This window comes from Gekko japonicus, unplaced genomic scaffold (genome assembly GCF_001447785.1).
Source record: "Gekko japonicus isolate JY-2015 unplaced genomic scaffold, Gekko_japonicus_V1.1 scaffold369, whole genome shotgun sequence".
Lineage (NCBI taxonomy): Eukaryota > Metazoa > Chordata > Lepidosauria > Squamata > Gekkonidae > Gekko > Gekko japonicus.
The window spans coordinates 786,800-811,045 of NW_015160846.1; the positions used below are offsets into that span (position 1 = coordinate 786,800).

A 24,246-nucleotide genomic window follows, 5' to 3' on the forward strand; every position below is an offset into this window, starting at 1 on the left:
GCAGAGCCTCTGCTTGGCATGCAGATGGTCCCAGGTTCAGTCCCTGGCAGCATCTCCAGTTAAAAAGGACCAGACAGGAGGTGATGTGAAAGACCTCCACCTGAGACCCTGGAGAGCTGTAAAGAGGGGCTGTGGCTCAGTGGAAGAGCCTCTGCTTGGCATGCAGAAGGTCCCAGGTTCAATCCCCGGCAGCATCTCCAATTTAAAGAGGACCATGCAGCAGGTGACATGAAGGACCTCAAGCCTGAGACCCTGGAGAGCGGCTGCCAGTCTGAGTAGACAGGACCAACCTTGATGGACCGATGGGTCTGATTTAGCACAAGGCAGCTTCATGCGTGTTCAAGAACCAACGGGGGCTGGAGGGCAAAACATGCTTCTGTTCTTCCCACACCTCTGCTGCCAGTGCCTGCTCCTGGCCCTTCCCATTAGTTTGGCAAAAATGAGTCAGGAATACATGTTTGCCAAGGGAACGAACAGCCCCCCCTCTCTCATGGAAACACAGGACCCCTTCCACCCAGTCAGACCACCGGCCCCCGACTGGTTGGGCAATGCCTGCTACGACCAACAGAGCCGCTCTCCAACCTCTCAGGCGTCGTCTTGAGTGCTCAGTGACAGTCGAGATAGCCAGCTACCCATGTGCAAGGACAAACATTCAAACGAGAAGCTGCCCGGGAGGTACCTGGTTTAATCCTGCTGCCGCTCTGGTCCTCCAGCAGCCCGTGAACCACCAGTTTGTAGATCATGGCTTGCGCCCGCTCCAGGTCCGCCAGCCCGAGCGCCCTTTTGATGGGAGAGCGCATGACTGCCCGCTTCACCATATGGCGCATCAAGAACTGCAAGGCGGCGCGCATCTCGACGTCTTCGTGGACGATGGGGGAACTGGCGCAGTCGGAGTTGTGGCCGCTCTCCGCCAGGACTTTCGGGATTAGCAACAGTTCGGCGTATTTACTGCAGCTGAGAAGGGTGCTGAGCGATTTCATCGCCCCGAGGTAAAGGTAGGACAGCTGCACCGCCCGGATTTCTGATTGTACCACGTCGTGATTTTTGGAAGCGTGTTCGTGATTCTTTCTTTTGCCTTCCGTATTTGGATGCTGGCCATCTGCACCTAAGGAAACGGATTCTAAAGAAAAGGAAGCGACTTCGCTGTCCGATTTTGAGCTCGTGGCTCCGTGTCCTTTCAGGTCCTCGGTGCTCGGCACCGAGCGCGCCTCCGATGAGGAGTCCCCTTCCGTTCTCAGGTCTGCGTCTCCTCCTTTGTCTTCCAAGTCGTGCTTGTGCTTCTTCTCATGTCTCTTGGCGCTCTGCTTCCCCAGGTCCTCGTGGATGCCGGTCAGGTAGGTCAGGTCCAGCAACACGGCGGCGGTCAGTCCCCGAAACCTCGCGACGTCAAAGGGCAGTGGCTCGCAAGGTTCCAGGTTATACAGGGGCGTATCACTAGGCGACCAAAAAGTTGGGAAGCTTTAATAAAGACCAGAATGACACAGGAAGAAGCGAGTGAGGGATAGACAGAAGGAAAGTACAGGAAATAATGCAGGCAAAAATAAGATGTGAAACATATTTAATCAAAGGCTAAACGAACCGACAGTCTTTAAAAAAAGTAAATGTGAGCAACAAGGGGAAAGAAATCGGGTTGTGTGATCAGATCGTGGGGGAAGAGGTGACAATCAACGCAACAAGGACAAAAGCATGCACGCGTTTTTGACAGAACATGCGACTCCGAATGTTTACCAAGTCAATCGCTAAGAAATGCTCGGTCCTACACACGGGTGTGGGGAAATGCACGCTCCTCAAGAGGCGCAAACAACAACGTGCAACCGATAAATGGTGCACAAGCTCCTGTGAGCCACAGCCCCTGCCTCCAAAACCAGGTCTCCAAATCACCCCCCAAGTTCCTTTGTTTTTCCTGCCTCACTGGAATTTCCCACATTGTAACTGGCACTGTTTACCTTTCATTCAAAACTGCACAAACCTCTCACGTTGTCTGGGGCAAGTGCTTGGGGGGGGGCAACAGTGGGAGGGCCCCTAGTGTCCTGGCCCCACTGCTGGACCTCCTGAAGGCACCTGGTGTTTTTAGCCACTACGTGACACAGAGTGTTGGACTGGATGGGCCTTTGGCCTGATCCAACGTTGGCGTCTCTGATGTTCTTATGGATTCATCAGGAGGAAAAGGCCCTAGCCTTTTGAAAACCACAGCACTTGGATATTTGTAAGCAACTAAAATTTATTCCTAAACTGCTCTCTGTCTGGTTTACAGCTACTAGTAGCGGCCGCCACAGATTTAAAATGTGACATTTTCTAAGCCCACACCACTGGGAAACAAAGAAACACAGGGCTGGAAGGGTCATCAATCTCCTGCACAATGCAGGAAATTCACAAATGCCTCCCCCTCCACACACCCAGTGACCCCTGCTCCATGACCAGAAGAAGGCAAATAAATCTCAACTGGCCTGGAGAAAAATGGCTCCCTGACCACAAAGTGGCGACCGGCATTTCCCTGGGTGTGTCAGAAAGGGCCCCAATGAGAACTAAGCCCTGAGGCAACCCTTCCTGCCCTCCCTCTCAGGATCTGCCCAAGTCCACAGGATCGGCATTGCTGTCAGATGGGGCCATCTAGCCTCTGTCTGAAAACTTCCAGAGAAGGAGAGCCCACCGCCTCCCGAGGAAGCCACTGAGGAGCTGCTCTCACTGTCAGGGAGTTCTTCCTCGTGTTTAGCTGAAAACTCTTCTCATTTAAAAAGACGGGGCCTCGCCTCGAGCCAGTACTGAGAGCACACTGTACCTGATGGTGATCTCCGCTTCGTCCCACTGGACCTTGGCGGACGTGCTGCCCTCTTTGACCACGCCCAGCAAGGTGGCGTGGCGCCCCGTCTGCCTGTGGACGCAGCGGCCCCCCACGCGGAGCCCCGCGTCGACCCCGCCGATCACGGCCAGCACGGGCCACACCTCCACGCAGAGGGTCTTCAGCTGGGGTTCGGAGAGGTCGGCCAGGCCGTGCCGGCTGCCGTGCTTGCCCTTCTCCTCCTCCTTGCCCTCCTCCTTCTCCTCCCGGGCCTCGTTCTCCTCCCGGCTCTGCAGGGAACGGCTCTTCTTCAGCTTCTGGACCCCGTCTTTCAGGCAGGTCTTGATCTTGCGGAGCCGCTCCACCATCTTCTTGTTGATGCAGTGCGTCCACCGGTCCGTTCGGTGGAGGATGCGGATGAGCTGGATCGTGGCCTCCGCCAGCACGGCAGCGACGGGACTGCAGATGGGGTCCCCGGGGAGCAGGTCCCGTGGGGTGCCGCGCATCTGCATGTCGCAGATCTTGACCTGGACGGAGGAAGACACCCACACAAAGACGCTCTGCTGAGACGGCCTGGCTTCTGTCCCCCCACCCCCGCTCGCCATCCATCTCACAGGCCGCCAACAACGTCGTAATCAATGCTCCCCTAAGCTGTGGAGTCTTGGGAGCAAAAATTCTACTCTGTGAGCTACGGGCATTAGAGTTGTGAGCCGGCGATTTGGCTACTGCATTAAATTGGTTTGCTCTGGAGCCCCATCCTCCCTGAGCTAAGGCAAAAAATGGTGCGAGCCGGAGGCTAAAAAACTGAGAGCTAGCTCACACTCACTCAGCTTAGAGGGAACACTGGTCATGATGGGCCACTGAGGCTAACATTTTAATTACCTTTTCTCCAGGGTTGCTGCTATAAAACATCACGCAAGGGTATAATTCTGCAGCATCCACGTCTTCAAAAGCCAGTTTGGGCTCCTGGTGGAATACAGAAGGAGTCACGTAGAATCACAGAATTAGCTGGAAGGGGCCTAAAGACCCCCGGCACCATGCAGGATGACCTTATGCACCCCTGATGGATAATCGCCCAACCTCCGCTTAAACACCTCCGAGGATGGAGAACCCACAACATCCCTGGGCAACCGGTTCGTCCACCACTGAACTGCCCTTATTAAAAGGTTTCCCCTAAAATGCTGCTGATATCTCCCCACCTGAAGAAGAAGAGGAGAAGAGGAGATTGGATTTATACCCCGCCCTTCACTACCAGAAGGAGTCTCAGAGCGGTGTACAATTTCCTCCCCACAACGGACCCCCTGTGAGGTAGGTGGGGCTGAGAGAGCTCTTTCGAGGACTGCCCTTGAGAGAACAGCTCTGAAAGAACTGTGACTGACCCAAGGTCACACCAGCAGCTGCTGCCTGTGGAGGAGTGGGGGATTAAACCTGGTTCTCCCAGATTAGAGTCCGCGCTCTTAACTACTACACCAAACCTGTAATTTAGACCCCTTATTCTGAGTCTGATCTTCCACCACCAACCGAACCGTCTCCCTCCCCTCCTCTAAATGACTGTCCTCGAAATGCTTAAGGGAGGGATCAAACCCTGAAAGGAGCACAGACCAGGCTTTCAAATGCGCCTGCCTCTGCCCTCTGCTTCCCAAAAAGCCATTCCGTACCTCTCCGTTATAACCGAAGGAAATGGTCCTAGCTTCCATGTCCAGAACACACGTGATGAAGTCCCCCTGGGTGAAGCTGGTCAGGGTCAAGGTCTGCTCCCCGTTGTGGTAGAGATTGCCACTATACGCTCTGTACAGCCACATGTCGGAGGTGGTGCGATGATTGAAATCGTGGACCGGCCACCGAGACACGCCGACACACGTGCCTTCGTTGCCGCGGTTCTCCTTCACAATGTAGAACTAGAAAGAAGGCGATGCAAGGGCCCTGAACGCTCAAGGCGACAGAAAAGAGCAAGGCTCCAGTGGCACCTTAAAGACTAACACAATCTGTGGCAGGGCAGGAGCTCTCGTGACCCACGAAACCTCCTACCCTGCCATAAATGTTATTAGCCTTTAAGGAGCCACTGGGTTCTTGCTCTTTTTGACTGCTACTGACAGACTAATATAGTGACCCATCTTGATCTATCACTTAAAACAATAAGTAACACAACAACAACACAGAAATAGTTAGGATAATGCATTTTGGACCTGAAAAGCCACTCAACTAGCAAATAAGAACATAAGAGAAGCCAATGCTGGGTCAGGCCAATAGGCCATCCCGTCCAACACTCTGTGTCACACAGTGGCCAAAAATACCAGGTGCCATCAGGAGATCCAGCAGTGGGGCCAGGACACCAGAAGCCCTCCCACTGTTGCCCCCCCCAGCACCAAAAATACAGAGCATCACTTGCCCCAGACATAAGAAAATAAGAGAAGCCAGTGTTAGATCAGGCCAGTGGCCCATCCGGTCCAACACTCTGTGTCACACAGTGGCCAGAAATACCAGGTGCCATCGGGAGGTCCGGCAGTGGGGCCAGAACTCCAGAAGCCCTTCCGCTGTCACCCCCCAAGCACCAAGCATACAGAGCATCCCTTGCCCCAGACATAAGAACATAAGAGAAGCCAGTGTTAGATCAGGCCAGTGGCCCATCCGGTCCAACACTCTGTGTCACACAGTGGCCAAAAATACCAGGTGCCCTCCGGAGGTCCAGCAGTGGGGCCAGGACACTAGAAGCCCCCCCCACTGTTGCCCCCCCCCAAGCCCCAAGAATACAGAGCATCACTTGCCTCAGCCTGAGAGTTCCTATCTATACCTTGTGGCTAAGAGCCACTGATGGACCTCTGCTCCATATGTTTATCTAATTCCCTCTTGAAGCCGTCCATGCTTGTAGCCGCCTCCGCCACCTCCTGTTTCAAGAATTTATTTACCGGGGAATACTTCCAGGCTAAAACAGGCAGCACTAGAAGGTTTTTCCAAATTCCCAACCCTGAATTTGGCACTGGGTCCAGAGTGGGCTCCAGTGCTCCTCCACATTCGGCCAAGGGGCAAACTGGGGCAGGGGCTTCTAGGCCCCAACAGACAGGAGAGACGGCCCTCGTAATCCACGGGCCTGGAGAGTTTAGCAAACCAAGGGCTTCCAAAGTGTTCAAAACGACCGAGTCCAGCTTGCGAGAGTCAGACGTTGTATAGGCTTGGTGCCAAATCTGGGCTACCATTCGAAACCCACTGAAATGCTGTGGGAACCACAGATTTTTATTTATTTTTATTTATCAATTCGATTTGTATCCCGCCCTCTTTGCGTAGCAGGCTCAGGGCGGCTTACAGTGGGTTAAAATACGTTAAAACACAGATGCGTTGGGACAATGCAATAGCGTAATATTCAAAATCACAAACACATATAAATACAGATAAAAAGCAGATAAAATGCTGATGGCGGTAGCATCCCTTAGGGTCATACTGCACTGGCTGTTATTGTTCAAGTTAACATAGAGGGCCTTCACAGTTCAGATGTTATCACTGTATACTCAGTGGCGGCTCCTAATGGAAGGCCTGGGGGAAGAGCTCTGTTTTACAGGCCCTGCGGAACTGAAGGCGGTCCCGCAGAGCCCTGATGTCTTCCCGGAGCTCGTCCCACCAGTGTGGAGACGCCACTGAGAAGGCCCTGGCCCTGGTAGAGGCCGGGGAGAGTCAGGCGATTTTGCGACCCTGACCTCAGTGCTCTCTGGGGGACATGTGGGAAAAGGCGGTCCCTTGGGTAGACAGGCCCCCGACCATATAGGGCTCTAAAGGTTTCCCCTCGTCTGGCTCTACTTTTGAGTAAGACACGGCTTGGAGGCTGAAAGCTCCCCCGAATCCTTGTATCCAAATGCCAACGCAGATTTGCCAGCAGGCTGCCTCCAATGGGTTTCTCCTCATCTCGAATGTCTCGAGTACGCCTCCGACTCTTCTTACCTTCCACTGATAACAACCCGAAGTGACTCCAGTGGACGCTAATCCGTAGCCCTTCCCTCCGCTGCCGTGAGTTAAGATCTGGCCGTTCTCCACGATGCAGCACTGGGCTTTCTCGGGGTCAAACGACACCTCCTGGATGGGCAGGTTCTCGTCCTCCTCTTCAGACTCTCCCTGCTTCTATCGGAAGAATCACGGAAACGCCTCAGAACCAAGGCTCCCGCCAAGCTCCCTCAAAGTCTCGTGAGCAAGAATCCTCCTTGGTGAGCTCCCGGGGCATGAAAGTGGTGAGCGAGCGATCGGGCTGCTGCAGAGATTCGTCTGCTCCGGAGCCCTCCTTCCCGAGCGGAGACAAAAATGGGTGAGCCGGAGGCTTAAAAACTGTGAGCTGGCTCACACTAATTCACCTTGGAGGGACACACGGCCCTGGACTCAAATTTTGTTCTGCTGCTTCAGGCCAACAGGGCTGCCCACCCGCATTTTACTGGAAAAGGAGTTTTCCCCACACTTCAGAAATGGCTGAAGCCTGCTCAGATCTCTAGAGCCAGGGTCAGAACCAAGGCTCCCTCTAGGCTGTGGAGTCTTGTGAGCAAAAATGCTACTTTGTGAGCTCCTGGCATTAAAGTTGAGAGCGAGCGACTTTGGCTGCTGCATCAATTAGTCTGCTCTGGAGCCCCATCCTTCCTGAGCTAAGACAAAAACGTGTGAGCCAGAGGCTTAAAAACTGTGAGCTACCTCACACTCACTCAGCTTAGAGGGAACACTACTCAGAACAGGGGTCAAGTTAAACATACTGGGTGGGGAAAGGAGAGGAAAGAGGGAGGAATGACTGGAGCTCCGAGCTGCAGCTTCATTTCTTGCTCCTTCTCTTTGACCTGAATCGTGTGCTTGGCTTGAGCAACGGGGCTCTCCCACATGCAGTCCGACAGAAGGGAGAACAGACGTTCCACTACCTGGCGTATGACACAGTTTCAAAACAAGTGAATCCCAGCACGTCAAAGCTGACTTTATGTCTATAATCAGAATTCCTATACTATGAATACAATTTGCCAGGCAGCATTTAAAATAAGGTCAAGGTCAAGGCTTCCTTTGCTCGAAAGCCAGTCGAATCCGACTCTAGGGGTGCGGTGCTCGTCTCCGTTTCCAAGCTGAAGAGCCAGCGCTGTCCGAAGATGTTTTCCGTGGTCGTGTGGCTGGCATGACTAAACACTGAGGTGCATGGAATGCTGTTACCTTCCCACCAAAGCGGTACCTGTCTATCTACTTGCAATGTCTTGTTTTCGAACTGCTAGGTTGGCAGGAGCTGTGGCCAGAGACGGGAGCTCACTCCGTCACACGGCATGCGGGTCCCGAACTGCTGAACTACCGACCTTCCAGTCTGCAGTTCAGTGTCTTAACCACTGCAGCCCCTTCAGCATTTAAAATAGCAAGGTGTTATTCATTTATAACTATTTCCCCTTACTTTTATACATGACAAAAAAGGGAAGATTCAAATCTTACACAACAGGCAGTTTTTACACCTCAGTTCTGGCACAATTTTATGTACTGCAGAATGTTTCTGGACAGCACAATCTGTTCTTTCTGCTATGTCCACCTTTGTCGGAAATCGTGCCCACCTGTCAACACCTTGACAATTAAGCCCCTGGATCGGATTCTACCGGCTTTTCTGCCAAGGAAAGAGGAAAATGACCTTGCTCACCTCCTCTCCTCGCTGGAGACCACCCAAATGCCTTTTTGCTCATGCCAGCTCCACAGTCTCCAGAGTGAGTTGTGGGGGGCTCCTCCCTCTTTGGCCTACGGAAAAGCTGGCAGGATCCAAACGTTTGCACTAATATACTTCAACCCCTTTCCCATCGTCCAACACTATGTAATCGCCTCGTGGGAGATCTGATAAACAGCATCCACCATGAAGCCTGCTGGAAGGGCTTGGAGGATCCTTTTACAGGGGCCCAGGCCGCTGGAATGGCCCCTCATTCTTCAGAAGCAATGCTCCCTCTAAGCTGTGGAGTCCTGTGAGCTCCTGGCGTTAAAGTTGTGTGAGCGAGCCATTTGGCTGCTGCGTAAATTAGTTTGCTCTGGAGCCAGCCTTCCCTGAGCTAAGATAAAAATGTGTGAGCCGGAGGCTAAAAAACTGTGAGCTAGCTCACACTAAACTCAGCTCAGAGGGAACACTAGTCTTAGCCAGTGCTCTCTCTAAGCTGTGGAGTCCTGTGAGCTCCTGGCGTTAAAGTTGTGTGAGCGAGCCATTTGGCTGCTGCGTAAATTAGTTTGCTCTGGAGCCCTCCTTCCCTGAGCTCAGACAAAAATGTGTGAGCCGGAGGCTAAAGAACTGTGAGCGAGCTCACACTAAACTCAGCTTAGAGGGAACAATGCTTCAGAGGCAGTGATTTATGCCTCTCTTGTTTTTGCCTTCATTGTCTCCCCTGCCTTCTGTTGTAGCCCTCAAAGCAGAGAACGAAAGAGCGTTCCCAGCAGGGGTTCCCCCTCCAGGAATCCAACAGACCCAAACAGTGCAACGTGCTATCTGGCTCCACCCTTGAATTGCTCAAGATTTAACTTTAAGATACTGCAAGCTGACCAGACCTGCGCCATCTGATCATCTTCCACGCCCGATTCACAGGCAGGCAGGACGGCCTCCAGCACGTGCAAGGCGAGTAGCCGGGTTCTCAGGTTGCCAACCAAGGGCACACCTACAGGAGAAAACAGGAGGAGGCTTTTAACAACCACACATAGAAACACAACAAATCAGAAACACGCCACATGCGCAGTTTTTAAATGCCATGTAGCCTGAACTCGCAAACCATGGATGACCTGCAATTCCACAGCTGTTTGCGGGACGGACAAGATCCGTGCTTTAAAAATCTGTCCAGAAACACTAAATGCTCCCATGCATAAAAGCTGCAGGGGACATTTTGAATGCGTCGTACCTGAGCAGCATTTCTGAGAGGCAATGTTCAGAAGCACCTCTGTCCACTTCGGAGAAGCCATTTTTGACTGGATGGCTTTGGAAGAAACAACCCTCCGAAGAAAAACCAGGAAGTCTCCGAGGTGTAATTCCGCGGCGTGCTGTTTTCGCAGGGCCACTGCGGGTATATAAAAAACGTAGGATTATGCACATAGAAAAGTTGCTCTTATTACTGTGCTACGTGGCCCATGAGAATAAGAGAAGAGAAGCCAATGTTGGATCAGGCCAATGGCCCATCCAGTCCAGCACTCTGTGTCACACAGTGGCCAAAGATAACAGGTGCCATCAGGAGGTCCACCAGCAGGGCCAGAACTCCAGAAGCCCTCTGCCTCTTGCCCCCCCCCCCCAGCACCAAAAATACAGAGCATCATTGCCCCAGACATAAGAACATGAGACGTGTTGGATCAGGCCAATGGCCCATCCAGTCCAACACTCTGTATCACACAGTGGCCAAAAATACCAGGTGCCCTCAGGAGGTCCAGCAGCGGGGCCAGAACTCCAGAAGCCCTCTCTCTGCCCCCCCCAAGCACCAAGAGTACAGAGCATCACTGCCCTAGACAGAGTGCTCCATCTATACCTTGTGGCTCATAGCCACTGATGGACCTCTGCTCCATATGTTTATCCAATTCCCTCTTGAAGCTGTCTATGCTTGTAGCTGCCACCACTTCCTGCGGCAGTGAATTCCACGTGCTGATTACTCTTTGGGTGAAGACGTGTTCCCTTTTATCTGTTCTAAGCCATTGCTGATTAATTTCATTGAGTACATTCAACTTCACTGAATACATGAAGCTGCCTTCTACTGAATCAGGCCATCGGTGCCTCCAGGTCATTATTGCCTCCTCAGACTGGCAGCGGCTCTCTGGAAATCTCAGGCGGAGGTCTTTCTCCTCACTCCCTGCCTGGTCCTTTTAACTGAAGAAGCTGGGGACTGAACATGGGACCGTCTGCATGCTGAGCAGAGGCTCTCCCGCTGAGCCACAGCAACTCTGTGCAAGGCAGCTTCACATATTCACAGCGACAGCACCCAAAGAGCCAACATGATGCAGTTTGCATATATTGCTGGGGGGGTAAACTGGTGACAACACGGTTCCCACAGGGGCCCCACAAGCAGAGCAGCTGCACACAGGCACAAAGGCCCTTCCCCACTGATGATGATGATAATAATTGTACAGCGTTGTGCATAGAATAGCCAGGAGATCCTAAGATTGTCTAGCAGCCACAAGTTCTAGCTCTTTTAGGGTTATGCACCACTAGGTGCTGAACTTGACTTGTTTTTAAGGGCAAGAGATGTTCACTAGGTGGTGAACTGATTTGCCATTGCCTGCCTCTGCATCATGGCTCTGGTATTCCTTGGAAGTCGCCCTTCCAAATGCTAGCCAAGGCCCACCCTGACTCGCTTCTGAGATCTGATGCGATCTAGCTAGCCTGGGCGATCCAGGTTAAGGCCCCTTCCTCACTGCAACCCCCAGTCACCTTCCCCTCCCCTCCTGCAAGCAGCAGGAGGACGGTAACTTGGTACCTACCTCTGAAGTCCTTCCTCTCGCTCTCTCCATTGGCCTCAGCCTTTTCCTCCTCCTCCTCCTCCTCTTCCCCGCCTTCTTTCTCTCCGAAGGAAGCCAGGAGCATCACCCCGGCTTGCGACAGGAGGTTCTTCAGCTGACTGCACAGCAGGTCCAGCAGGGACTGGACCACTTTGGGACTCAGCTTATCCGCATAGGTGCTGTGTAGAAACACAAAGGTTAGCGGCCGCGAGAAAGAGGAACCGGTCGCAACCGCGGCTCTGAGAAATGCCACAGAGTCCCACAGAGCCTTTCGCAGAGAAAGACGTGGGTACGACATGGGGTGTGGGGAGGATCCATCTGAGTGCACTGATGGGGGAGAGACCGTTTCTGTTTCTCCCTTTCATTAACCAGCAAAAGCATCTAAGTTTAAGTCATGGGAAGCAGAAGGAGCCTGCCCTGGCCCGTAGCTACAGTGGGCCTGTCGAGGGCTCCGCCCCCTTCCTTAAAGGGCCAGCCCCCTTCCTTAAAGGCCCCTCCCACTTCTTCTCAAAAGCATTTAAAGGGGTCCCTCCTGCAAGATTTAAAGGGCCCTCCAGCTGACCAGAGAAAGACATATGTTGCTGGGGGGGGGGAGGAACTGGTGACAAAAAGGTTCCCACAGGGGCCCCATGAGGGGGAGGGGTGGGAGGAGCTAACTGAGTGTGCCTCGGTCTGAACGACTCTTGGAAACAGCAGCTGGAATCACTTGGGGGGGGGGAACCAATTTCTGTGACTCCCTTTCATTATCCAGCAACAGTATCTAAGTTTGTCATGAGAGGGAGACGGAGCCTGCCCCTCCTCTTTGGGGAAGTCATTTCCTCCTGTCTTCCAGGAGTAAAAGAAGAAGAAGAAAAGGAAGAAGAGATTGGATTTATCCCCTGCCCTTCACTACCCGGAGGAGTCTCAGAGTGGCTTACAGATTCCTTTCCCTGCCCCTCCCCACAACAGGCACCCTGTGAGGTGGGTGGGGCTGCGAGAGCTTTCCCGAGGACTGCCCTTGAGAGAACAGCTCCGAGAGAACTTGTGACTGACCCAAGGTCACACCAGCAGCTGCATGTGGAGGCGGAGTGGGGAATCAAACCCGGTTCTCCCAGATCAGAGTCCGCGCTCCTACCCACTACACCAAACCAAAGGGCGACTTCCAAGGAGAACAGCAGAAAAGTTTGGAAAATCGACAGCGGTGGAAGCAAATCAGCATACTGCTGACCTCTTTTCCCCTTTCAAGGAGGGGAGATGCACAGCTCTTCAGTTCCCACGCCATTTACGTGTACGCACGTGCCATCCAGTCTCAAATGACTTAGGGCGACCTCAGCAAGGGGCTTTCGAGGCAAGTGAAAAGCAGAGGTGGGCTTTGCCACTGCCTCCCCCTGCAGGCCCTTCCTCGGTGGCCTCCCATCGCAAAACGGTGTCCTCGGATGGCCGTAAAGAAGAGGTCGTTTAATCCTCCCGCGCTTACCCTGTGGTGATGGCCAAGATCTGGAGGAGTCTGGTGCTGGCCACTTTTAGAGCCGTGCTGAGCTGGGAGACGCCGCTTTTGGGCAAGAGTTGCAGCGGCTGGCCGAGCATGGTGTCCGTGCCGCACAGCTGGGACAGGAGGCTCAGCAGGCCGGTGGAGGTGGCCAAGGAGACGTCGACCGGCTGGTAGTGAACGCTCAAGGCAAAGACGGTCACCAGCAGGAGGCGCTGCTGTGCCTCTAACGCACCAGCGGAAGAAGAGAGGGGTTAAAAAAACAGCACAAATGCAAAATTGGAACTGTTTTCTGTCCAAAAGAAAATGATGGGCACCACCCACTCCGGCCCCCTTACCTATGTGGTGCTTATTTGCCTGCAGTGCTCTTTCCAGCGTGGCGGATAACTGCTGGTAAATCTTATGCACGGCCACCTGGATCTCGGTCTGGATGCTCCTTTTTGCTGCCCTGATGCCGTCCTGTATGACAAACCAAACCCACACGAATCCTCAGACCGCACAAACGAGAGGAAAAGCCGCCCAAAACTAGGAAGGACGCAGGGCACCCGGCCGGCTTTGCACGGAAGTGACAGTTAGGAGAAACAAGGTGTAACGATTCCATGTTTAGGTGTGTATGTTCCTTTAAATGTTTAGTTTGACTGCAGTACTGTAAGAAGAGAGACTGAGCCCTACGAGGAAAGGCTGAGGGCCCTGGGAATGTTGAGTTTGGAAAAGAGGAGACTGAGGGGGGACAGGATTGCTCTCTTTAAATATCTGAAAGGCTGTCTTTTGGAGGAGGGCAAGGAGCTGTTCCACTTGGCAGCAGAGGACAAGACCCGAAGCAACGTGTTTAAATTACACGCAGAAAGGTATCGGCTGGATATTAGGAAACACTTTCTCACAGTCAGAGTGGTTCAAAGGTGGAATCAGCTGCCTGGGGAGGTGGTGAGCTCCCCTTCACTGACAGCTTTCAAGAAGAGGCTGGACAATTATGGCAGAAAACTATCTCCTGCCAAAAAATCCGAACTTTGCATCGTGGCTTCATTTTTAACTAAGCGATACTCTTGAATCTTTGACAACACAGCACTCTAGATGACCCTCGTTATTCATGTTCGTGCTCATGTTTATGTCCACACCAGTATATAGTACTCTCAGGCAACGCGTAAGTGATACCTTCTTGTTGCACCATTACCCCTTCTGTTCTGAAGCTTATGTTAGCCTATTTGTCTTGTTACTCTGTTAAAATTCTGCATTGTATGTTACTTAGATGTTGAAATGCTTTTGTTTGCACTTAACACTTAAATGAAATTTAAAAGAAAAAAGAAGAGGCTGGACAAATATTTGTCAGAGACGATCCAGGCTAGTCCCGCGTTGGGCAGGGGGTTGGACTAGATGGTCTGCATGGCCCCTTCCCACTCTGTGAGTCTGTGGCTCTATGAAGAGCGATCGGTTTTAAGAACAGAAATTCCCCCTGCACTGAATTAGACAGGATGCCAACGCCTGGCCCGCCCACCTCCCCTCCCACGGCCGTCTCTCACCTGATAATGATGGAGACGGATGCTCTCCCCTTTGGCTCCTGCATGCCCAACGGTACCCAGGCCGAAGCACCCGGCCAGGAATTGCAGCCTCACGGACGTGAGGAGCGAGGAAGACGGAAACCCTGGCCCCTGGCGGCTCCCACCCGAGGGGGCGCTGCCTTTCTCTTCCATCCCGGAAAGCAGCACCAGGATCTGATGGAGGGCTTCCAGACGCAGCTATTAAAAAGCAATTTTTCACACAGTGCTTGGCACGGGAGACAAGATGACTCACGTGCATCAATACAGGCACTGTGTCGGTACAAACACACACAAACACCGCAGAATGGGTAAACTGACAACAGCAATTCAAGGTCAGCTGTGGAGTCCTGAGAGCAAAAATCCTACTTTGTGAGCTACTGGCCTTAAAGGTGTGAGCGAGCGATGTGGCTGCTGCAATAAATTAGTTCGCTCTGGAGCCCCATCCTTCCTGAGCTGAGACAAAAATCTGTGAGCTGAAGGCTAAAAAACGGTGAGCTAGCTCACACTCACTCAGCTTAGAGGGAACCAGGGGTCATTTCCTGCAGGAGCGCACAGGAGCGAAGCTCCGGCAGTAAAGAGCCCAGGGGGCGGGCACATGCAACAAGCCCCACCCCCTGCTCCCAGCAGCCCTCCGTCAGAGCAAGAAGCAGCCAGGTAAGCTGCAGAGCCCCCCCCCCCAATAGCAATCCAAAACAGTCCAGTGGCACCTTTAAAGCCAAGTTTTATTCAGGTAAAAGATCTCCCTCCTCTGTGAGGGCAGATCTGCACGTCCCCCCCCCCCATAGCTAGCAATCAAAAAGAGTCCAGTGGAGCCTGAGCGGTGGGTGTTGCCTTCTGACACACTTCCAGTGAGGCCAGGGGGTGTGGCCTATGCTAATAAGTTATGCTAATGAGTTATGCTAATGAGCTCCTGCACCTCTTTTTCTACGAAATGACCCCTGGAGGAACACTGGTCAGAAGCCAGGAATAAATAAAAACGAGAGATGGTGGGCTGGCAACATGCTGCCAGCAAGCCATGCTGCCTCAACGGCTTCCAAAAGTCCCCCCCCCCTTCCAACTGGCGGCAAGCACAGCATACTACCAGGCTAGGCAACACTGCCCAGCCGATGGCTGCACTTGAAAGAGTTCCCTGCCATCTCCCTGGCATCTGAGGCCACTGGCAGTGCATGACAGTGAGCGTAACTCTGTCTGAAAAACAGAAACTGAGCCGGCCTCAGTGGGGAGGGCAAGGTACAAATTTGATCAATAAATGAACAGCAGCTTCAGAGCCCGCAGTTCCGAGGAACTACAGTTGGACTGGCTGACTGCTAAGGTGTCAACGAGGTGTCGACAGCCAAGGAGAACAAGAAGGAAATACGTTTGGGCACACGTCTCCCATTGGGAAGGCACCCCCACTTCCCCCAGGACACGGCTGTCTCAGAGACATGAACGCACACGCTGAGTCAGACCCTTGGGCCACCAAGGTCAGTATTGTCTACTCAGACTGGCAACTGCTGTCCAGGGTCTCAGGGAGAGGTCTTTCCCATCACCGACTGCCTTGTCCTTTGTAACTGGAGATGCCGGGGATTGAACCTGGGACCTTCCGCATGCCAAGCAGAGGCTCTGCCACTGAACCACACCCCCTCTTTGCAGCTCTCCAGGGTCTCAGGCGGAGGTCTTTCACATCCCCTCCTGCCGAGTCCTTTCAACTGGAGATGCTGAGGATTGAACCTGGGACCTTCTGCATGCCAAGCAGAGGCTCTGCCACTGAACCATGGCCCCTCTCTCTATGAAGCTGCCTTATACTGACTCAGACTCTTGGTCCATCAAGGTCAGTATTGTCTACTCAGACTGGCAGCCGCTCTCCAGGGTCTCAGGTGGAGGGCTTTCCCATCAACTACTGCCTGGTCCTTTCTAACTGGAGAACCTGGGACCTTCTGAATGCAACGCAGAGGCTGTGCCGCTGACCCGTGGCCCCTCCCCAAACACAAGGTCCGGATGGGCCAGCAAGCTGAAAGGCCCTGCTCCCCCCACCTGCCACACCTGGGCACGGGACGCAGGTAGCGTGGCGCGTTCCGTGACCGAAAGGAAGAGCTCACCTCCGCTCTCAGCTGCTGCTGCTCCATGGCGACAATGTAGGCCTGGGGACTCGTCGACATGCTTTCTTCGGGCTCCTTAAAGCCTGGGGGGTTGCCCACGTCTCCGCTCACGAAGCTGACGACGTTCTCGATCAGGGTGTGGACTCCGACGGACTTGGTGAAATCGATATCCGACTCCCCGAACGAACAGGTGGAACTGTACAGCCAGTCCCTGCTGTGCTTCAGCCGCGTCCACGAGTCGCTCAGGGCTTCCATCGGGCTGTGGACGACTCCTAGCAACACACAAGAGAGGCCGCCATGAACTCCAGGTCACTGGCACAGCTTTTTTAAAACAAATGAGAGACAGGGACAGAGAGAGAGACAGAGAGAGAGAGACAGAGAGAGAGAGAGAGAGAGAGACAGAGAGAGAGAGAGAGAGACACAGAGAGACACAGAGAGAGAGACAGAGAGACAGAGAGAGACAGAGAGAGACAGAGAGAGAGAGAGAGACAGAAGAGAGCGCGCGATAGCGAGAGCGGGGGGGTGGGGCTGGAAGATGACAACAGAAATGACTGAGCAGCTTGCAGTTCAAACAGATGGGAATGCGGCTTCCTGTCATATCATGCACACAGTCAGCAAATTATAGTACAAAAGGGGGGGGGGGGACGACTTCCGCCATGTTTTTTCCTGTTGTATTTCCCTTAAGTGACACATGGCCGCGGAAGGAAACGGAAGGCGGAAGCCACTCAAATGGCTCGGCTGAAAGCTAGAAGAGTGGATAAAGATGGCACGGCATACAAAACAACAGCTTGTGGTTACTGGGGGAAAGGAAGAGGCGGCCACGAAATAAACTGGGCGCTTAGTGTTTTTTAAATTTACATACGTGCGTAAAGCAAGGGTTCGATCCGGTTACTGCACCGTTATGGGCAAAGCCGGCGGATGATTCCTAGCTTGCTTTGAATGGCATACTTAAGCAGGGAAAGGGATGGGGGCGAGGACAAGGGCGGGTAAACCCACAGGGAATCGCTGTGCTTCTGCCTTCCCTTCCAAAGCGCCTTCTGTGGAGTCGGCGTTGGTCGGGGAGCTTGGGGGCAAAGCTGTGGATGCACTAGGGCCCTCCTGGGGGACCTCCTGGTGGCACCTGGTATTTTTGGCCACTGTGTGTTGGACTGGAGGGGCCATCGGCCTGATCCAACATGGCTTCTCTTACGTTCTTATGCTCTGTATTCCTGGTGCTGGGGGGGGGGGCACAGTGGGAGGGCTTTTGGAGCTCTGGCCCCGCTAGTGAACCTCCGGATGGCCCCTGGGTTTTGGCCTCTGTGTGACACAGAGTGTTGGACTGGACAAGCCATTGACCTGATCCAACATGGCTTCTCTTATGTCCTTAATTCCTGGAGATTTGGGGGGCAAGAGCGGGAGGGCTTCTGGAGTTCTGGCCCCGCTGGTGGACCTCCTGATGGCACCTGGGAAACAGTCATGAAGACTGACTTGCCTGTGCAACATGACCTTTCTGGCCAAGGGCAACGTGTGCGAGAGGCAGGCCTCCGGAACCCCTCACCTGCTGATCCGCAGAGGCTAGGGGACCACCTGGACGGCACCAGAGCCTGCCGCTCCACCACCGAGGCCCTCTGCCAGCCCTCTTGCTCACAGGCCACGTGGTTTCTCGATGCATAGCCTTGTCTCAGATGCTGCCCACTCACACGTCCCTAGCAGCGGCTGCCCGCAGTGACTTCCACTCCCCCCACCCAACCAGATGAATCCCTCTCATCCACGTCTCACGTGCACAGAAATAAACCACTCTGCTTATCATCTTCACGTCCACATACAAGAGTTAAACCCCCCCCCCCAAAAAACCCAATACAGCAAATGGCAAGTTCTGTGTCTTGAAATGTGAAGGCTATCAAAATTGGGGGCGGGGGGGATTACAGCTCGACTCGGAGCAATTTCCTGTATGTATTTATGACAAACTTGTATGGAAATAGGCCTGAGGTTGGGTGGGGAGGAGGACAGATTTGAAATGTTTTTTTAAATAAATGCGAGCAGTAATTAGTCCATTCAGGTCGCCCAAACGACTCTACTTCTGTCTTCTATAGCACTCGTTCCACTAACTGAAGAGTCAGTTGGGGTGATTCGACATGTTCCACTGGCCAATGCACTGGGATGGGATGGCGTAAGGGTCAGAGTGCCAAACTGGGACCTGGGAGAGCCGGGTTCAAATCCCCTCTCTGCCATGGAAGCTCGCTGGGTGACCTCGGGCCAGTGAACTCTCCTGGGGCCAGCCTACCTCACAGGGCTGTTGTGAGGATAAAATAAAGGTGGTGAGAAACTTCCGCACCACTCTGAACCTCTTGGAGGAAAGGTGAGAGAAGAGAGGAGAAGAAGAGAGAAGAGAGAAGGAGAAGAAGAGGAGATTGGATTGATACCCTGCCCTTCACTACCCAAAGGAGTCTTGGAGTGGCTGACAATCTCCTTTTCCCTTCCCCTCCCCACAAAAAGAACAGCTTTGACAGAACTATGGCTTGCCCAAGGTCATCCAGGCAGGTGCAAGTGGAGGAGTGGGAAATCAAACCCGGTTCTCCCAGATTAGAGTCCGCGCACTTAACCACAACACCAAACTGGTGTAACTGTGTGTAACGCAGAGAGTGCGCCATGTACACTATGAGCCATGGGATTTTTATCTGTCAGAATTGGAAGAGATATTCAGCATTTCCAAGGCACCCGCTCGTCCCCACCCCCCTGCTCACACGACTCTCTGCTTCGCGAACTGGAAATACTTTCCTTATTAAGCCCTCGCACGAACACCTCTCTCCCCTTCTCCAGATTTATTCTACGACTGCTCTGTGGACCTTCCAGCCATCCAGATTAAAAAGGCCTGCACAAAAGGCAAGCGCTCTGAACACGAATTCTGAATCCGGTCTGGATTGACTTCCCTCCGAGGAAACCAAAGGAGTGCCACATTTTGGCAGCAAGTGCCTGCGCGACGGAAGTGTGGGCACTGAACCCTCTACGTTCCTGGGCACCTTCGGAGGCTCCCAGCAGCCCCCCACAAAGACACGTGCCCTCCTGACCGTCGCCCGGAGGCTCAGACCGGCCTCGACTGCAGGCTTGCCGTAAACTGACACCAGGGCTCTGGGAAAATCCAGAGCAGACACCAGAAAAACTGCATTCTCTCTTACCCACACACTCTCTCAATCCTTACCACTGTTCCTTACCACTGTGCACGGCAGCTTTGCTTGGAAACACCACATTTTCTGCACATAAAGCTAATGTGGATGCTGGCTGGTGTTAATCCCTGAATACTGAAAGGGTGTTGGGCTTGTTTTTACAGGGTTTTTAAAAAAAAACTTGCTTCAATTTCAAGCCTTCTTTGTTGAAGAAGTATTCCTTGCACAAACTAGAGGACTGAAAGCAGATAGAGATAAAGATTTATCTGTGTCTGGAAGAGGGCAACCAGGATGGTGAGAGGGTTGGAATCCAAGTCTTATGAGGAAACACTGAAAGAGTTGGGGATGTTTAGCCTGGGAAAGAGGTGTAGAGGGGACATGATTGCAGTCTTCAAGTATTTGAAGGACTGTCATGTAGAACATGGAGCAGATCTATTCTCTCTTGCTCTGGATTGCAAGACTAGATCCAATGGGTGGAAATTACAAGGCAGTCAATACCGACTAAATATCAGGAGAAACTTCCTAACTGTAAGAGTGGTTGAGCAGTGGAACAGTCTCCCTCGGAAGGTGGTGGAGGCTCCTTCGCTGGACGTTTTCAAGCGGAGGCTGGACGACCCTCTTTCGGATATGTTGTAGGTATGAAGGGCTGTCTTTCAGCTATGCTCCTGCAGAGTGCAGGGGGTTGGACTAGATGACCTGCAAGGTCCCTTCCAACTCTAACATTCTATGATTTGAAGAAGCGCACACAAGCGCCTTTTTTTCACAGACGGAAGATACCGAGGAGGAGGACTCTTGAGTTGTTCAGGAGCCTGCAACAGTGCCAGAGGGCTGAACTCGCACCAGGGACATGGAACTGGGGGTAGCCGCCTGATCTGATGTAGCAAGTTCTTCTGGTACACGAGGAGCTACATTCTATAGGCCCCATGAGTCACCTTCCCCAGTACGATCTATCTGACAGGCTGTGAGTCTCACAGACCCGATCCCATGAGGGTCACAGATGGGACTGGTCTTTTCCATTCCCATCAGTGGGGGTTGGCCAGGGAATGAATGCGGTGTCTGCAAAAGGTAAAGCATGCGCTTCCTCCACCCTCTCTCGGCGCTAGTCTCCCGAACATATACAGAAGCATGCTAAGACATTCTCAGCAATCAGACATTAGCTCGGGATCAAGAATATTTTTACAGCACATTCTTGAACATGGGAAACAGCCAAATGCGTTTACTTGTCCTTATGTGCCAGTTTCTAGTAATGGAACTTCCAAAAATGAAATGTGGGGAAACAGCTGCAATACATACTTTATAAGACATAAAATATGTAGGCAAGCCAGAGAGGATAGAATAAAAACCAGAACATGCCATCGTGTACTTGCTTGGAGTTCTTCTTTTTTCTGGGGCTCAACTGGCCAAAAAGGAGCAAACACACTACCACACAAGAATCAGAAGACAAAGAGAGACATTTTTGGTACAGGAGACGACATACAGCAATTCTGCCCATTCACGGCAAACAGTTTTAAGAAAGGGGCAACATTAACGTTTCAACAGTGCCTCTTAAGTGTGCCACTCCTAGAATTGCTGCGTTCAGGTACTGACGTGACCAGGGTTCCCTCTAAGATGAGTTAGTGTGAGCCAGCTCACAGGTTTTTGGCCTCCAGCTCACCCATTTTTGTCTCAGCTCAGGAAAGAGGGCTCTAGACCAAACTGATTTCTGCAGTGGCCAAATCGCTCAGTCACAACTTTACTGCCAGTAGCTCGCAAAGCAGAATTTTTGCTCACAAGACTCCGCAGCTTAGAGGGAGCTTTGGACGTGACACCACTTCCTACACCCGTAAACAGTCTTTGCGCTACTGAGCTTGGACACTTCTACAAGACCAAGCTCCCGTTCCTGACTGGAGCGACAGGCCTTGAAAAGGGATCCTCTGCTGGGTTTACAGTTCCGCAGGGCCTGCAAGATGGAGCTCTTCCACCAGGCCTTTGATTAGGGAGCTGCACCCAAGACATTGTAGCTCTGGTACGACACTAACGATGTTGTCAAGAACCAGCTAACCCAGACTATGCTATTGTCTGAGGACGCTGCTAAGCCCGCCATCTGACAGGAACTAGCACTTTATATTTTATAATAATATTTATAACTGCATTGCCCTGTTTTTACTGTTTTAATTGTTTTATATTATATGTCAGCCGCCCTGGGCCTGCCTCGGCAGGGAGGGGCGGGGTATAGATTAGACTAATAAATAAATAAAAATGTGTTGCTTGCCAACCAGGGACCATGAACGTTGTGGGGCGGCATGGAAACCGTCTCTGGTTTCGGGACACCGTCAGGCCCCCAACCGGGGCCAGGGCTCCAGCTGAGGAGGTGCGGCTCCATAACCCCTCCAAAGCCCGACAAGGATTCTGCCCCGAAGCGGCATTCCAAAGGCTGTGATTTTACCCTGTGCGTTTTAGACTGCTAGCCACCTTGGCGGCCCCTCGCGAGGGCAGGAAGGCGGGATATAAATTTTGGGAATAAAATAAATAGTAAGGGGAGCGGCGCCAGGGTGGGACGGGGTCGGGCGCAAGCTCGGGAACTGAAGCAACCTTGAGCCACGAGGAAAGGCGGGGTTATAAATATTTTGATATATAAATAATAAAGAAACAACAAATAAGTCTCCCAAGCCGCCTCCCAGGCTGGAAGCAAGCAGGACAAGGCCCGACAGGCCAAAGAAACCTCCTGCGTCCAACAAAGGCAGGGGAATGTACAGGGTACGGGGTGGTCTGAAAGGACTGGGCAATCATGGGGTCACTCAAGGGGCTTCTCTCCCCCAGCACGGTGGGCAAGGGCCACGACCCTACCAGTAAGCAGCACGTGGCACCCGCCTGCACTCCGGCAGCCAAGGATCACCAGGACATTCCCAGGCACGAGGAATGTAGCAATTGTGCCCCCGGCTCAGCATTCTCTGGCCTAAAACACTGAATGCCCAAAACGCTTTAAGTGCAGTGGTTTTCCAGTGGTGGTCTGGGGCTCTTTGGGATTTTCATTTATTGACAGATTACGGATATTCTCCTGGTTACAAAAGGCCCCTTGGGAATTCAATGTTCCCTTCTAAGCTGAGTTAGCGTGAGCTAGCTCACAGTTTTTTAGCCTCCAGCTCACAGATTCTTGACTTAGCTCAGGAAGGAGGGCTCCAGAGCAAACTGATTTATGCAGTAGTCGAACGGCTCGCTCATAACTTTGACGCCAGTAGCTCGCAAAGCTGACTTTTTGCTCACAAGACCCCACAGCTTAACGGGAGCATCGCTTGGGATGCATTCTGGGAGGCACGTTCAGTCCACACATAGTGCTGGTGAGGTTCGAGGCTGCCCAGTGCCCGTGTGAATCGACAGCAAGCCCCAGAACACTTCCCAGAATCCTCAGCAGCGTGCCAGGAGTCCTGCGACTGGCACCAGCATCCTTGGCAACACCCCTTTCACCTTCTGACTTGGATAAAGGGACCCGGGCACCTCCATTTCTACTCTGTTCGTGTTTGACGGAGGGAGCCTTGCCTCTCAAAAGCCTACCTCCCACAGCTCTTGCTAACTGAGCTACTGCAGACCAGCATGGCTCCTCTCTGAAAATAAAGCTAAACTGTTTGTCTGAACAGCTCTGGTTTTCAAACATGGTACTCTCAAAACTTAGCACCAAAAAGCAAAAAAAATTACCCCTCTTCCTGTGCGATGACGCCAAGTCCAAATCCACATTTCGCCTTCCGCTCTGCAGCAAACAAACAAAAAATTGTGATTTCTTTCACCTGTCTAAACAATGGAGCGGCTCATTCATTTGGAAGTTATATGCCATCAACAACTAGCAGTACAAACTATCCTAACACACTACACACCCTCCCCAAAGCTTCATCAGCCAGCCTTCCGGAGACATTCTGCTTTTGAATGTCTTTGGTCGGAAGGTGGGGGGGCTCTCCTTCTTTGGAGGTTTTCAAACAGAGGCCTGATGTTGGTTAGTTGTTGTACATTTTCCGGGCTGTATGGCCGTGGTCTTGGCATTGTAGGACCTGACATTTCGCCAGCAGCTGTGACTGGCACCCTCAGAGGTATAACACAGAAAGATGGAGGACTCTCTGGGTCAAGGTGAGAAAATGGATGGCCCTCTGACAGCAATGCTGATTGTGTGAACTTGGGCAGATCCTGAGAGGGAGGGCAGGAAGGGCTGCCTCAGGGCTTAGTTCTTGTGGCCCTTTCCTACACACTCAGGTAAATGCCGATCGCCACTTTGGGGTCAGGAAGCAATTTTTCTCCAGGCCAATTTGGCTAGAGATCCTGGAGGGGTCTTTTGGTCATCTTCTGGGCATGGAACGGGGGTCACTGGGTGTGTGTGGGGGAGGCATTTGCGAATTTCCTGCATTGTGCAGGGGGTTGGACTAGATGACTCTGGAGGTCCCTTCCGACTCTTATGATTTTATGATTCTATGAATTTCCATACACATCTTTGCAAATCTTAGGCTCGTGGCAACAGTCCTTAAAGAGCTTTAAAAGCTCAGTCAATAGTGTTTTGTTGCAAGCCTGGAAACGCCCCTTTTACTCTTGATTCTAAGCCTCACGAGGATTCTGATTCGCACTCAAGGCAGCGCTTCGTCCCACACTGCAAGTGTCTCCTCAAGTGCAAAGAGAGTCTCAAAGTCCATTGGTAAGGCCAGGCTGGAGGAAGAGGCCCAAAAACCAGGAGGGACGAACCCACGGCATCCACATTGCTCTCGTGCATTCTGAGGCCGTGGCACGGCCAAGGCCAAGGCTTCGAACCTGCCTGCCAAACCTACACCACTGTCTGTCGACTCACAGGTCGGGC

At 52.6% G+C, this 24,246-nt stretch overlaps 1 protein-coding gene across 1 annotated transcript in view; it reads right to left on the reverse strand.

The window, feature by feature from the left end:
• The window catches only part of HERC1 (HECT and RLD domain containing E3 ubiquitin protein ligase family member 1), a 114,220-nt gene that overhangs the window by 57,354 nt on the left and 32,620 nt on the right, over positions 1-24,246 (reverse strand). Inside the window, exons 24-37 of the mRNA XM_015420137.1 lie at positions 23,109-23,160; positions 16,294-16,565; positions 14,198-14,413; positions 13,019-13,139; positions 12,669-12,906; positions 11,195-11,391; positions 9,634-9,789; positions 9,290-9,396; positions 7,537-7,659; positions 6,710-6,886; positions 4,438-4,677; positions 3,662-3,745; positions 2,780-3,306; positions 680-1,458 (exon numbers count right to left, since the gene is read on the reverse strand). Coding sequence (XP_015275623.1) covers positions 680-1,458; positions 2,780-3,306; positions 3,662-3,745; positions 4,438-4,677; positions 6,710-6,886; positions 7,537-7,659; positions 9,290-9,396; positions 9,634-9,789; positions 11,195-11,391; positions 12,669-12,906; positions 13,019-13,139; positions 14,198-14,413; positions 16,294-16,565; positions 23,109-23,160 — 3,289 coding nt within the window. The remainder of the gene's footprint in view (positions 1-679; positions 1,459-2,779; positions 3,307-3,661; positions 3,746-4,437; positions 4,678-6,709; positions 6,887-7,536; positions 7,660-9,289; positions 9,397-9,633; positions 9,790-11,194; positions 11,392-12,668; positions 12,907-13,018; positions 13,140-14,197; positions 14,414-16,293; positions 16,566-23,108; positions 23,161-24,246) is intronic.